The sequence below is a fragment of the Solanum lycopersicum genome, chromosome 8, assembly GCF_036512215.1.
Source record: "Solanum lycopersicum chromosome 8, SLM_r2.1".
Taxonomy (NCBI): Eukaryota; Viridiplantae; Streptophyta; class Magnoliopsida; order Solanales; family Solanaceae; genus Solanum; species Solanum lycopersicum.
The window spans coordinates 55,701,508-55,717,977 of NC_090807.1; the positions used below are offsets into that span (position 1 = coordinate 55,701,508).

At 34.6% G+C, this 16,470-nt stretch overlaps 1 protein-coding gene across 1 annotated transcript; it reads right to left on the reverse strand.

The window, feature by feature from the left end:
* Window positions 1-2,049: 2,049 nt before the first annotated feature.
* Window positions 2,050-3,801, reverse strand: LOC101268596 (zinc finger CCCH domain-containing protein 20). Its single transcript, XM_004245081.5, has one exon. It carries the CDS (start codon window positions 3,299-3,301, stop codon window positions 2,339-2,341), a length of 963 nt encoding a protein of 320 aa, XP_004245129.2. The 5' UTR covers window positions 3,302-3,801; the 3' UTR covers window positions 2,050-2,338.
* Between the last annotated feature and the right edge of the window lie 12,669 nt (window positions 3,802-16,470).

A 16,470-nucleotide genomic window follows, 5' to 3' on the forward strand; every position in this document is an offset into this window, starting at 1 on the left:
TATTCAAATCAGAATGACCATTTCAAAAGAGTATTTAATAAAGTTGGTAATTTTTTTTATTTTTGAATTGAATAAACAAATTTATTTAATCATTTAAGTTTTTATACTCTTTAAATTAAAAAAAATGAGTAAAAAATCAGAAGATTTTAATCTTCATACACAATACAGATCAAGTATTCAAATAATTTTAAGATTGTTATCAGTTTGAAGGTGCTAAATTTGTATTAAATATACATCAAAACAGTAAATAAGATTAGATAAATAATAATAATAAAATCAAGATGAAAGCGTTAAAATCGAGCCTATAAAATTCACAGATGCTATTCATTTTCAAGCACTCGAAATTATAGAATATATCTATTTAAAAATATCAATTTAATTTAACTAAATAACAATACTTTAAATTTTATATATTATAGTCCTCAAGCAACAAGTATAAATCATACTTGAGTTTATATATATAAAAAAGAAAAAGAAAAAGAATAGTAGTAATAAAAATTCGTAAAAATAATTCCTAATCTACTCTTTTAAAAAAATAAAATTAATTTTTCACTATTCTTTCATTTTCAACCCTTTTAACTTCTCAATTTAGGCCGCCTCTATACTTTCATAGCATAAATAAAAACAAGAAAAAATAAAACCAGCTGAAATAGAGAGATATTTAATAAAAGGATGCATCACATCGATAATTTATAATCAGTATAATTTATTTTAAATCATATATATAGTCAAATCAATTCATATAAAATGAAACAGAACAAATACTAACCTTTATAATTTAAGATTAATTAAAAATATATATATTATTTTATTACAAAATTGAATTAAAATAAAGTTTGAAAAAAAAAAGGTGTTCAGGATAAAGGAATATAATTATTATAAGTAGCATTAAGTAAAAGATTTGGTCCACACCTTGAAGATTTCAAAATAATAATAATAATAATAAAAAAGTAGCAAGTACAATCTATTTAGTGGTAACTAAAGAGGGCGTGATAATCAAGGATATAATATAATAGTGTAATTAACACGAAGGATAACAACAGCTTTATCACTTAAACCATCCACCTCATCCCTTCTAATCACTATTTTCATAAATAATTGCTTAACTCACTCTTTAAGATTTCCTATTTTTATGTTTTTCCTTTAATTGACAAGTATTCACCCAAATAGTATGGAGGGTTCTCTCAAAATTTTATTGTTTTTGATAATTTTTGTATAGAGTTTTATCTAGGATAAATTTAATTTAGTGCGATGAGTAACTGATCAACACAATATATTTTGTATAATCTTACGAGTAAAATGTAGAGTGCACGTAGATACTATTGTAACGTGAAGAGCGTAGAGAGGTTCTAGATCATTGAACTAAGACTTGAACAACTAATATAATTGCTAATAATAAGTTTGGCTTAATCACAAAAGTAGAAAATAAAAATAGGGTGCAAAAAAATCCTAACATGGAATCAATTTCAACACCACACCACACGAATAAGACGTTGATATAACAAGTAAACCTAGAGAATGGAACTATTCTATCATGACAAAATACATGTCACATCAACCTTATCTTCCTATGAATTATCATATCCCCCTAAAATTGACACAAAACAATGAACTACTCACCCACTATGGCCTTTGCCCCTTGCCTCTTTCAAAACATACACAAAATCATCAACCAAATACATTTCATCGGGACCGGATCGTGCTAGAGTAATAAGTACTGATATGTATTTTGAGCATACACAAAATTATCAAACCAAATACAAGCAACTTTACCTAGTTGATTGATCTTGAAGTGATAAGTAGTAAGTACTGAAATTTGATCGTGCAAATTCAAATTAAATCCGACTCTAACATGAATATCGAATACTTAATGACTTTTTTTTACTCTTTGTAGAAAAAAATTGTAAAATACATCAATCAAGCTGGCATTGTGGTCCATTTCCACTCAAGAACAAAACCTAGCTTTTCATTCCTTCATGATTGATTCAAGATTTTCTCCAACACATATCAAATGAAGAACTCTAGATTTTTAAAAAAAAAACTAAAACATTATTCAAATCAAGAAACATTAAGCAAGAATGAGATACAAATTTGATAATCATATATACATAAGCAGCCCCTGACAATTAAGAACCCTAAATCATCTTCTTCTTCTTCTTTATGTACAAAATATTCAAAAACTTCCCCCTAATACCCAAATAAGCAAACACAAAATAGAGATTAATAGGCTAATCTCTCCAGCCCAAACTACTAACTATTTACAATCAATAACAATAATCTTCAATATTTACACAAGTCAAGAGGCCTCAGATCCGGAAACCCGAACTCGAACCCGCATTCATTTTAGCAGTTCGGAAACCCATCCAACATCCGGTGCACCGGAATCAAGAGAGTTCTCCATGCTTAGTTTAGCATAAATTCTTGCTCGGAGATCTCGGCCGGATTCTACCCTCTCCATCGCCGGCTCTTCTTCACAGTGATCAAACACCGACGCTCCACTACGGGTCGGAGTTGTTGGCATACTCATGAATCCGGGTCGGAGTATTGATGGGCTACGAGGTGAACCAAACGCAGGAGAACCCATTTGCATACTACGCATACCTCTCACCATCCCAATCTGCATATTACGCATCGACTCCGCCAGCCCACGTGGAGTCATCGGAGGAGATTCAAGAGGCGGAGAAGACGAAAAAGATTCAAACCCGACCCGACCCGGAGATCCATCGAACGAATCAGACGACTCGTTGAAGCTCCTCGGACTGTTCTGAGGCAAAACACGGAGTTGTTCCGGGGTGTGAGCGAAGAAGCAGACGCGCCGGCGGCAGTGGGTCCCATCTTTACAAGGCTGCGTACGATAGCGAGCAGGGTGTAGCCAACACTCAAATACGCCGTGAGCGTACTCACATGCATCACCTTTTTTACACTGACCTTTACGAAAATCAGGACAAGAAGTACCTGAGTAATGATACTTTCTTGGATCCCTCCGGCGAGCTTTCTCACCGGGATGAGCGTACGGACACTCCGTCCAGTCATGTGACCTTCCACGTGCACACTTCCTCACCTTAAACTCATACATCCTGAAATTATCACATGAAAATGCATCCACCGGAATATCCAACCCATCAGAGTCAAAAATCACATCGTTACCATTTGATGGCAGGTAACGCTGCAACGCCGTCAAAGCATCGAAAGCAGAATCAGGGCTAACGGAGAATGGGGAATAAACATCAACCGTTGGATCATCGGTGACGTCCCAAGGAGGGATTTGGACGGTGGGAGGTGATCGGCCGATCATCATCATTTTTTTTTGGAGGGTTTTTAGTAGTAGTGTTTATCTCTACTGCTTTTTGTTCACCATGGCTTCCGAAGAAGAAGATGGAGGCAGCAATATAAACTGCTTTACTAACCATGGTTAAGAAGTTGGGTTAAACTATGGTTAAGTTAAAATATCTACAAGATTAACCCTATCTAGTTTAAAATGGTAAAAATCTAATTAAGAAAAATAATTAGATATTATCCCACTTGGCCCGGATTACGAGGAGTGGTTCCCAATTCACCTGGACACGTTGCACACTATTTTTTTTGGCTATTTATTTAAAGTTATTATAATTTATTAAATCTTTTCCCTTTTTTTGCCCAACCCCAATTAAAATAAATAATTCATACTATTAGAGATTTAGTTTTGTTTATTTAATAATATTTTATTTGAGCTTCTGTATAATTAATGTAAAATAATACTCTCTTAAGTAAATTATTAGACCTTTTTTTATTATTGAAAATTCAAAATAGATATTTAAAGTTTTTCCAGATATGTTATTTCTTTAAATGAAGTTTGATATTTTATTTTGTTATTTTTATTTGTCATGTTTATTACGAAAATTATCATTGATATAGGTATTTTACTAAACTATTTTTATCAAATAATATTTTGAAAAATAATTTAAAAAATAAGTAATTAATGTTGAGGGTAAAACATGAAAAAAAATTAATATTTTTTCTTGAGACAAATCTATTTTATGAATAAGTGACAAGTGAAAGTAAATGAAGAAATTAATTTTTTAGAGATAGATTACACTATGTACAAAGTAGTATTTATGATTTGGCAAAGAACAATAATAAAAATTATGGTTTAGAATATTTTTCTTAATAAGTGCACGTCATGAAATTAATTTGAAATAAAAAGAATTCCTACAAAAAGTCATGATTTTAGTAATGTAAGAAGAGTAGCATGATTAAAGACCAGTTAGTCCTTAAATTTGATTTTATATCTTCCCTATAATAATGTTGGGAGGATATTGTACAAATACATATTTTATAGAGATATTATGTAATATATATTATTTTTCAAAATATATAGTGGTATAATCAACAATCAATTAAAAAAAATATTAGAACTAATTCAATTGAATAAATTATGTCTTTTATTTCAAAGTTGAGGGTGTTTTTGTCTTTTCAATATCTTATAGTAGCTTAAGTGTCTTGTAGTTGTAGCAACATCAGAATAGCTACTAATTTACGGCATGCAATTCCATTTAAAAAAATATATATATTAATGTGTTTGCATATGTTGGGGTATTTATTGTTTGTGTTATTTTTTGAATCCAGAAATGATTCTTTCACAGTGGTCTTTGTGGATGCTACTAATTCATGTATTTAAATGTTCAACTTTCTTAATTGGAGTTATATGTATGAGTGAATGATGATTTATATGTTCTTGGCCATGTGAGTGTGGTGCATGTGTTTTTTTGTTCGATGAGTTCTATTTTCTCAGAATTATTTTATGTAATTTTTTTTATCATTGTACTTTCTTTATATGTAATCATGTAATATATTGATTTCCTCTTTCTTTTTGAAGAATGTCTTTCTAGCATCATATTACTAATATATTTGATTAATACATACTAATTTGAAGTGGATTATGTTAACTCTATGAGAGATAAAACTTAATTTCTACATTTTTTTTAACCCAATGAGTGTAGTGAGCAATATGATATTTTTTATAATTTGTTCGGTGAGTTTTGTGCTTTCAGAATTGTTTGGGTGATTTTTTGTTATTGTACTATTTGATTTAGTTAATCACATTCATTATTAACTTATAACATAATTCTTATCGGACAGGAGAATCCATAGAAATATGTAGTTGTTTAATACAATTTTAAAATATAGAAATCACAAGGCCATCAACACAAATGTGTTTTGTTTCATAATGATAGAAACTGTAAAAATTTGTTTCATACAAAAAGTTATTTTTTTAGATAATTAAAACATATATAGACCATCATATATATATATATATATATATATATATATATATTAATATATATTAATGAAAAATTACTCTTTCCATCTCATGTTTCTATGTATCGTAGTTTAATGGCTACACTTCATATGAGAAAAAAAGAAGGTTAATATATATGTAATAAGATTAAATGATGTGATTTTTTCTGAATGTTAGATGTGTATTATTCCTTAGCTAGCAAATACGTATTAGAAATGTACAATTTTTTTTTTAATTTCTGGTATATGAGTTATCGTTTTAATTTTTAATTTCAAATTTTCATGTAGTTGGGATTGCCTCATTTTCTTCTACTTTCGTCAATAATATTCAATAATTAAGCACGCAATGATCATCTAGTATGAAGTTAACATGTATCAAATTATTTTCTACAAATTTATATCAAAAATAAAATAAAATTAATATTAGCTTCGTAATATTGAGTTCATATGCTAGCACGGATAATCATCGCTAGTAGTTAATGATATGTTCATGTAGGTTCAACATTTGATTGCTTGCGATCCTAATTGAAGAATTATGTATGGGAGAAGTCTAATGAAAATGAGACAAATAAAAAAATAAAATTTACTTTGACGGAGAAAATTTTAAAGCAGTAAACAATTATTTAAAAGAAAATTAACTTTTAGCGGTAATAAATAGACGTATTAATAAAAATGTTAAAACGTTTATCGATATTAATTAAATGTCATTAGATTTAATGTCGCTAAAGACCTTAGGAACATATACAAATAATGTTAATTGCCGTTGAAAATACATATTCAACGATAATGAAGCTATTGACATTAATTAATTATCGCTAAAAATTATTTTTGAAATATGAACCTATTAAATCGAACACGTGAATAATAATAAAAAAGTTGTGCAAGACAAGAGAAAAAATAAAATGGAACATATCATACGCAATACGTGAAATGAATAATAGCAACATACTGAAATTATTTTTTACCTTACATCGGAATAACATCCAAATCAATATCTAATTTATGTAGACAAATTAATTATCTTCGAAAATAAGTACATTATACGTTGAAATATTCTTAAGGCATTGAAGTTGCGGTATCTGTTAGTATTCATATCAAGAGTGGTAGCCGAGCTAATTATCAATCACAACACAATAAAAATATCATTTGAAAGTTACAAGTCACATAAACAGGTCTATTATATGAGATTACTAATATGTTGTCATATCGTAAGTATCTCTGTATTTTTCTCAATATGTACTGGACAAATTATACTATCACGCAGTAGACATACATACATACATATATACATATGTCGAAAAATAAACAACCATCATATATCTCGAATCAAGCCTGTTGAAAACTTTAAAGAACTCAAGTTTGAAGTGTTTTGACTACTTTTTTTTATCTAAAACAATAATAAAATACAGTAATCAATCAAAATGAATCTAAATATATCTGGATTATGCTCAAATCCATACCAGTTCAGGATCAAGCTCCCAACTTATGACATTTTTCATCACGAAATCAAGTCAAAACCCTCTACCCCAAATTAATATACTTAGAATCTAAAGCTTAAGAATCAAAATACAAGATCAGGAAGTAACAAATTAATTATCTTATATAACTTCAATTTGTTATAAAATTAAGTTCATAAGAATATAATCATAAAGAGAAGAAGACAAGAGAAGTAGATAAAAGAAGAGAAATTTTTTTCATATTCAAGTGTATGTAAGTCTCATTTGTATCACATACAATAGTGAATGAACAATCCTATTTATAGGTTAAGAAAGTCACTCCAAAAGTCACCATATTAAGTATCATAATAAATACATATATTCTTATCCAAAAAGGTTCATGAAACCTAGTAAATATGGATAGTTGTTCATGTACTTACTTTATGGACTATCCACTCATTCAATGGATTTATAACACTCCCCTTGGATGTCCATAAATATTGTGCCTCGTTAAAACCTTACTAGAAAAAACCCCATGTGAAAAAATTCTAGTAAAGGAAAAAGAGTACACATCTTTTGATACGCTTTATTTGTTGTCTCATTAAAAACCTTGCCAGGAAAACCCAGTGGGAAAAAAACTCGGTCAAGGAAAAAAGAGTGCAACGCGTATTATACTCCCCATGATTAAAACATCTCTTAATTTTTTTGTGATGATGTCTCCAATCTTCGTACATTGTGGTTGGTATATTCTTTTTCAAAGAAAGCCACACATTTCCTGAATATGATGCGTCATTTATCTCAACCAGACGCACTTTCGATTTGCTTCATGGAGGGCTTCTATTTCTGCGTAGCAACATTTGCTTTATTGATCGCCAGGATATTATTTTGCCTCCACATGAAAACAAATAGCGTGTTTGAGATCGTGCTTTATGCCGATCAGATAAATATTATGCATCTTCATAAACAATCAATTTAGTCTTGGATTCCTCGAAATAGAATAAACGCATAATTATGGTCCTTCGAGGATATTCAATCATGTGCTCAACACCATTTCAATGTCCTTTTATCGGGGAGAAACTGAATCTTGCCAGTAAATTTACTGCAAAACAAATATCTGGTCAAATATTGTTAGTAAGATGCACTAGTGCCCTGATTGCACCAAGATATAGAGTTTCATCACCAAGACTCTCTTCATCCTTCTTTTGAGATTAAACTGAATCATCATTTATGTCAAGTGATCTCATAATCATTGGGGTACTCAATGAATGCGATTAATCCATATAAAAATGCATCAAAACATATATGTATATGTGCACTGATAGACAAATATTTCATTTGTCAAATTATCAATCTGTAGGTCAAGACAAATTCTGTCTTACCAAAATCTTTTCATAAAAATACAAGGACAATGAGGGTCATACTTTTGTACCCTTTTCTTCCTTGACTATTTCAATCCATATAAGGATTCTTAAAGCTTTATTGAAAAAGTTTCTTTCAAACTCTTATATGCTTCTGACACCTCGATTGTTTCAAGGATTTTCATATAACCTTCATTGTCTAGTTAGACATGACAATTATTCATTATATGCATTCAAGTTTTTCATATGTTGCCAGATCAAAACAAACATTATTGCATCCACCATAGGAGAATATATCTCCAATAATGTCAGGAATTTTGCAACCAACCTTTATGCCCCAAGGCACAAGTTATACTTGATATATTACGATTATACCATCGGATAATAATTTATTGTACCCCATTGACATTATACCTTGATTTATGGACTATCTGTCCAAAACATCACTTTTCTAAGTGAAACAATATACTTGAATCATGCATTTTACTTGGCCAACCTTTTATCTGTGCACACTATATGACAGATTTGATTTCAAGATCCTCGTCACAATTTATATCATTGAGCGCTACCTCATATCAAAGATACCATCGACGATTATTTGATATCGATTCTAACAAGACATAACTTATCGAGATCTCTTAATTTTTCTTTATTTTTTAGGTACCTGAACCTTTTTCAAGATTTTATGAAGTGTTATGTCAATGTGCTCTTTTATAGCACTTGCCTCATTATCATGACCATATTGATCATTTTCTCTTTCCTTCTTCAAGGAATTTTATTTTAAGAATCGAATGGTCTATTACGCTTTCGGCGTATCATAGACTCTGTCCTTCAAGGACTTCATATTGTAGCATTTGCAGTTGAATTATATCATAGGGTCAGTGCATTCATCTGGTAACTGATTTACAACATTATGCAACTGAATTATCCCTTGAACTTTAAGTTCACATATTTATTTAACGAGGATCTAGATAATTCATAATTAACCTCACACATAATTTTCAGCTGTCAATCATCTCTCCCCCTAATGTTAGAAAACATAACATTCATTCCAACCTTAGTTGGAAGTTCATCTTTGTGCGTGGTGGAGCAATTAAAATCATAACCGCACATTCAATATTTTAGATGAAAATTATATGGTTCTTGACCCTGAACCAATTTTAATGGGAAATTCATGTTGGTTTGATGCATACATGTGTTGCTAAATGTTAAATAAAATTATCTCATACCAAATCTTATTTGGGAGTTTTGTTCTCATAACCATGATTTAGCTATAATTGGAGGCATACAATATCTGCTAAATCAACCAGCATTATCAATGTAATTTCATAGTTTGGAACTGTGCTCTTAATTTTAGTAATTCGAGCAAACAACCTTACAAAAATTAATTTATATGTTGACAACAAAATACATGTGACCATCCATAGATTCATCAATCATATAGTTGCAAATGATCCACATGACAGGTGAACGAGCCCATATTCACCCTTTTATATGTTCCAAAAATTTTAGGGGATTACAATCCCAACCTTAGCTGGTACAATGATCATTTTATCAAGAGAACAAGCAACACAAGAGAATTCTTGAATAATCTTTATTTCTTCATCATATAAATCACTTGAGTTCTCAATCACATTTGCATCACATTTAATCGGAATGGTCAACCAGCCATGCTAACTGATCTTTATTTTAGTACACTTATATTTTACTTTTACATATGATTTCATCAGCATGTACATGTTTGTATGGAACAAACAAGAGGAAAAGTGGGGTAATCTTTTACATAAACATTTATAACCCTCTTCAGTTGTAGTGATTTATAGTCTCTATATTTATTTTCAATTCATCCAAAACTTAAAAAGTATCTTTTGAGACTTACTACGACCCCAATTTTATTCCTATGATACTAGCACAACTCGTTAGAGCTTGCAATTAATTTTGTGTACTATCACATATTGCATGACACCATCCCTATGGTGAGCATCTCCTTCAAGGTGGAAATTATATTATTATTGTCATGGTCAATATCATTACGAGCAAGACGTGTTTCTTGCTTTACTTTTGTGTACCATAGGTACACAACCAATGACAAATTTGTATTACCACACAATAATGACCACAATCCTTATAGGCAAGAACTATTTCTTTCTTTTGCCCTTTCGGTAGTTCACAATAAACATATCATAGTGACGTATAAAATGTACAATACAATCAGCCATTTCTGCCAAATAAAATTTATTTCCTCACAAATCTCCCGTAGAGATGAGAAGTGACATATATCATTTTTTCTCAAACCTACCATAGAGGTGAGTTGTGGCATATATCCAACCTATAATGCTTTCATCACATCTGGACTCATTCTCTTATAGAATGGTCGAGCATTCACGATACTCATCACAAGTCACATTCTCTTCAAGGAATTGACTAATTATTTATATGTACTTCATTAATTTGCATTATAAGCACATTGTCATGGCTTTAAAATTCATCATATTTCCATGACTATCACGACCCAAATCGAGCCGCGACTGGCACCCACACTTACCCTCCTATGTGAGCGAACCAATCAATCTGAACCCCAACATTTCGAACATAATTAACATAATATAATGCGGAAGACTTAAAACTCATTAATGAGAATCAATAATCAACTTCTAAAACTCAAACTTATCATTATCCCCAAAATCTGGAAGTCATAATCACAAGAACATATATCCTCAAATTACTAATCTAAGAGTATCTAAGAAGCTAAAATACATAAAAAGCTAGTCCATGCCGGAACGTCAAGGCATCAAGACATGAAGAGGAAGATCCAGTCCAAGCTAGAAGCATTAGCTCACCCTGAAATCCGGAGTAATGAAGACTGGCTAGAGTTGCGGTTGAGTTGAAGACGATGGCACGTTTGCTGCACTTAACAAATAACAATGAAAGAAACATACAAGTAGGGGTCAGTACAAAACACGGGTACTGAGTAGATATCATCGGCCAACTCAAAATAGAAAAAATAATATATATCAGATCATATCATAAATCAACTACAATACTCAATCTGTAGCAACAACATGTACAAGAATTTTTAATAAATAACGTCAAGTACACTCATGAGGACTCAAGCCTCCATATCATGCTCATTTGGGAATTAGGTTCTTTTCTTTCGAATTTATTAACATAATTCCAAGATTCATTATCTTTATTCCTCTTGTGTCGGCACGTGACACTTCGCTCCCCTACTTCTATGTGTCGGAACGTGACACTCCGATCTCCTAATTCTATGTGTCGGTTCGTGACACCCGATCCCCTAATTCTACGTGTCGGTTCGTTACACCCGATCCCCTAATTCTACGTGTCGATTCGTGACACCCAATTCCCTAATTCTACGTGTTGGTTCGTGACACCCGATCCCCTAATTCTATGTGTCGGTTCGTGACACCCGATCCCCTAATTCTACGTGTCGGTTTGTGACACCCGATCCCTAATTCTACGTGTCGTTTCATGAAACCCGATCCTCTACTTCTACGTGTCGGTTCGTAACACCCGATCCCCTAATTCTACGTATCGGTTCGTGACACCCGCTCCACCAATCTCATTCTATTAATTCATCAAGCCTTCTTTTATACCAAGGCATCATCAATCTCATTACTTTAGTTCATCTAGCCTTCTTTTATACCAAGGCATCATCAATCTCTTTACTTTAGTTCATCAAGCCTTCCTTATACCAAGACATCATCAATCTCAATACTTTAGTTCTTCAAGCCTTCTTTTATACCAAGGCATCATCATTAACAAGGGGTTTTCAAGATTGGAGTTTTCAAGATTTGGGATTCAATAGCTTCATCATGCTTATTTCATCACAATTATATAATCATATTCATGCAAGCATACAATTAAGCATATAGAAGACGTTACAATACAACCCAACCCATATCATTCGCTATTAAGAGTTAACTACGAATAGTATAAAAACCATAACCTACCTCCACCGAAGAATTTTGATCAAGCAAGCAATTTCCCAAAGCTTTGTTCTCTTCTTTCTCTTGATCGTACGTTTCTCCCTCTCTCTGTTCTTTCTCTTTTTCTTATTCAAACCCTCTTTGTTTTACCCTAATTAGCATATAATTAAGTATAAAAGATGAGGACTTAACCCACTAATTGACTCAAGGTTACCTCTTTTAACCCCCAAGTAATTGAGTTATTAATATTAAACAACTAACTTTATAATTATAAGCCGGAATAGTCCACAACGCCCCTTAAAATAATTACAGAAATCCGACCCAGCCTGGGATTACGCAGTCTGTGATGGGCCGTTGTGCCTGCGACGGTCCGTCCTGCTGCTTTGTCACAGAGTTCAGAGACTCAATTCCATTAAAGGGTCTGTGACGGTCCGTCGTGCCTACGACGGCCCGTCCTGCCATTCCGTTACGAAGTTTAGAGAGTCGATTTCAGTACCCAATTTTCACAATTCTAAGTATTTTGGAACGAGACACCCTCGACGGTCCGTCGTGCCCATGACGGTCCGTCGTGGGTTCCGTCGTCTCAGCCAGTTTTTCCAGAAATAAAATCTGCTGCTCAAAACGACTAAACAGGTCGTTACAATAGATACCAATTTACCCATTGTTCGTCCCCGAATGATCACAAGAAGAAAAACAAGGGCGAACAGGAGTACCTGAATGTGTAAGCAGATGTGGGTATCTTTTTTGCATGTCAGCCTCTTTCTCCCAAGTGGCTTCTTCAACGGGTTGATTCTTCCATTGACTTTGATAGATGCAATTTCCCTTAGCCTCAACTTGCGAACTTCTCTATCTAAAATAGCAACAGGCTCCTCCTCATAAGTCAGATTCCCATCAAGCAGAACTGAATCCCAACGAATGATGTAGTTTCCATCCCCATGGTATCTTTTCAACATAAACACATGAAATACCGAATGTACTCCGGACAGCCCTGGAGGCAAGGCTAATTCATAAGCCACCTCCCCTACTCGCTTAAGTACTTCAAATGGTCCAATATAACTTGGGCTTACCTTACCTCTTTTACCAAACCGCATCACCCCTTTCATTGGCGAAACCTTCTACAAGACTTGCTCACCCTCCACGAACTCCATGTCTCTAACCTTTTGATCGGCATATTCTTTCTGCCTGCTTTGCGCCGCTAAAAGCTTTTCTTGAATAGATTTCACTTTCTCCAATGAATCCCTCAAAAGGTCAGTACCCCAAGGTCTAACCTCAAATGCATCAAACCACCCAATGGGAGACCTACATCTTCTCCCATACAGTGCCTCAAATGGGGCCATATCGATACTTGAGTGATAGCTATTATTGTATGAAAACTCTGCTAAGGGTAAGAAGTTATCCCAATGGCCTCCAAATTCTATCACACATGCACGAAGCATATCCTCCAACACTTGAATCGTTCGCTCAGACTGACCATCGGTCTGAGGATGGAACGCAGTACTAAGGTCCAACCTAGTACCTTATTCAGCATGCAATGTTCTCCAAAACTTAGAAGTAAACTGTGTACCTCTATATGATATAATGGAGAGTGGAACGCCATGCAATCGCATCACTTCCGATATGTAAAGTTTGGCTAACTTCTCTGCATTGTAAGTCACCTTGACCGGAATGAAGTGAGCAGACTTAGTTAACCTATCAACGATTACCCAAATAGAGTCAAACTTCCTCAATGTCTTTGGAAGACCAACCAAGAAGTCCATTGCAATCCTTTCCCACCATTCAGGAATGGGCATTCTCTGAAGTGTTCCTCCGGGCCTCTGGTGTTCATACTTTACTTGCTGACAATTTGGACATTTGGCAACAAAATCAACAATGTCGCGCTTCATTCTACTCCACCAAAAGTGTTGCTTTAGGTCACGGTACATCTTGGTTGCACCAGGATGTATAGAGTACCTTGAACTATGAGCCTCTATCAGAATAGTGTTGATCAAATCATCAACGCAGGGTACACATACCCTTCCCTTGATTCTCAAAACACCTTCCTCATCGATTTGCGCTTCCTTAGCCTCTCCTCGCAATACTTTATCTCGGATTCTGCTTAGCTTCTCATCATCAAACTGTTTTCCCTTAATCTTGTCAAGAAAAGAAGATCTTGCCTCCACACAAGCCAACAATCCTCCCTTCTCATTTACTTCTAACCTCATCAAGTCGTTAGCCAGAGTCTGAACCTCTCTAGCCAATGGACGTCTAGAAACTTGCAAGTGAGCTAGACTTCCCATGCTCTCTGCCTTTCTACTTAAGGCGTCTGCCACAACATTAGCCTTTCCCGGATGATATAAGATAGTGATATCGTAGTCCTTCAGTAGTTCCATCCATCTCCTCTGTCTCAAATTCAAATCTTTTTGAGTAAAGACATACTGTAGGCTACGATGATCCGTGTATACTTCACACTTAACCCCATATAGATAGTGTCTCCATTGCTTTAAGGCAAACACTACAGCAACCAATTCCAAATCATGGGTCGGATAATTACGTTCGTGCACCTTTAATGGCCTTGAAGCATAAGCAATTACGTTCTTCTCTTGCATTAGCACTGCACCCAAACCCGAATAGGATGCATCACAATAGACAATGAAATTCTTACCTTCCACTGGCAGGGTAAGGATTGGTGCAGTAGTCAACAAGGTCTTGAGCTTCTGAAAGCTTTCTTCACATTCATCCGACCATACAAATGGAACATTATGCTTAGTCAAGTTCGTCAATTGGGAAGCAATAGAAGAGAATCCCTTGACAAATCGACGGTAATAGCTAGCTAAACCAACAAAGCTCCTTATTTCTGACACATTAGTAGGTCTTACCCAATTCTTCACTGTCTCAATCTTAGAGGGATCCACCATCACCCCATCCTTAGAAACCACATGCCCTAAGAAGGACACTGCATCTAGCCAAAACTCACACTTGGAGAATTTGGCATAAAGCTTTTTCTTCCTCAACATTTCCAATACAATTCTCAAGTGCTCCTCATGTTCCTTCTTGCTCTTTGAGTATACCAATATATCATCACTAAATACGATCACAAAGAGATCCAGATATGGCTTAAAAATCCCGTTCATCAAGCTCATGAAAGCAGTAGGGGCATTCGTAAGACCAAAAGACATCACCACAAATTCGTAATGCCCATACCTGGTCCAAAAAGCAGTCTTTGGCACATCCGTTGCCCGTATTTTCAATTGATGATAACCGGATCTCAAGTCAATCTTAGAGAAGACACAAGCACCTTGTAACTGATCGAACAAGTCATCAATGCGAGGAATGGGATACTTGTTCTTAATAGTTACCTTGTTCAACTGTCTGTAGTCTATGCACATCCGAAAACTCTCATCCTTCTTCTTCACAAATAACACCGGAGCACCCCAAGGAGATGCACTTGGTCTAATGAAACCTTTGCTCAACAACTCTTGAAGTTGGGCCTTTAACTCTCTTAACTCCGCGGGAGCCATTCTATAAGGGGGTATAGAAATGGGGCGAGTACCCGGTTCAAGATCAATGCAGAAGTCAATATCCCTATCTGGTGGCATACCAGGAAGATCTGCAGGGAACACATCCAGAAACTCACGGACTACCAAAACCGACTCAATTGAAGGTACTTGGGTAGTGTCATCCCTGAGGTGTGCCAAGAAAGCTAGATACCTTTTACTAACCATTCTCTTAGTCCGAAGAAAGGAGATGATACGAACCGGATTGGAAGTGTAGTCACCCTCCCACACTAACGGATCTGTCCCAGGCTTGGCTAATGTCACAGTTTTAGCATTACAATCCAAGATCGCAAAATTTGGGGAAAGTCAAGTCATACCCAGAATTACATCAAAATCAATCATTTCTAAGATAACCAAGTCTACATAAGTATTGCTCCCCACAAAAGTCACCAAACAAGACCTATATACTTTTTCAACTATCACAGACTCACCTACCGGAGTAGAAACACGAATAGGCATGTCAAGCAATTCGCAATGTAAATTAAGACCATTTGCAAATGCGGAAGATACATATGAAAATATAGAGCCAGGGTCAAATAATACAGAATCCATACAATCACAAACCAAAAGATTACCTATGATAACAGCATCTGATGTCTCCGCTTCCGACCGCCCAGGGAAAGCGTAACAATGGGCCCTATCACCAGTCTGTCCGTTTCCTCGGTCGTTTTGATGACCACCATTACCTCGGCCACCACGTCCTCCAGAATAACGGCCTCTACCATGACCACCTCTACCTCTAGCTATTGGGGGTCTTTAACTCTGTTTTGGACAATTCCTCCTAATATGTCCAATCTCCCCACATCCATAACACTCTCTGAAGTCAAGCATAGGTCTTTCAGAGAAGTGTTGGCCGGTCTGAGGTGGACCCCCAACTACAGTCTGTAGTGAAGGCTGAATTGGTCGGACTGAGTAA

Coding starts and splice junctions, on each gene's coding strand:
- LOC101268596 (XM_004245081.5), bottom strand. CDS start 3,301: ATGATGATGATCGGCCGATCACCTCCCACCGTCCAAATCCCTCCTTGG.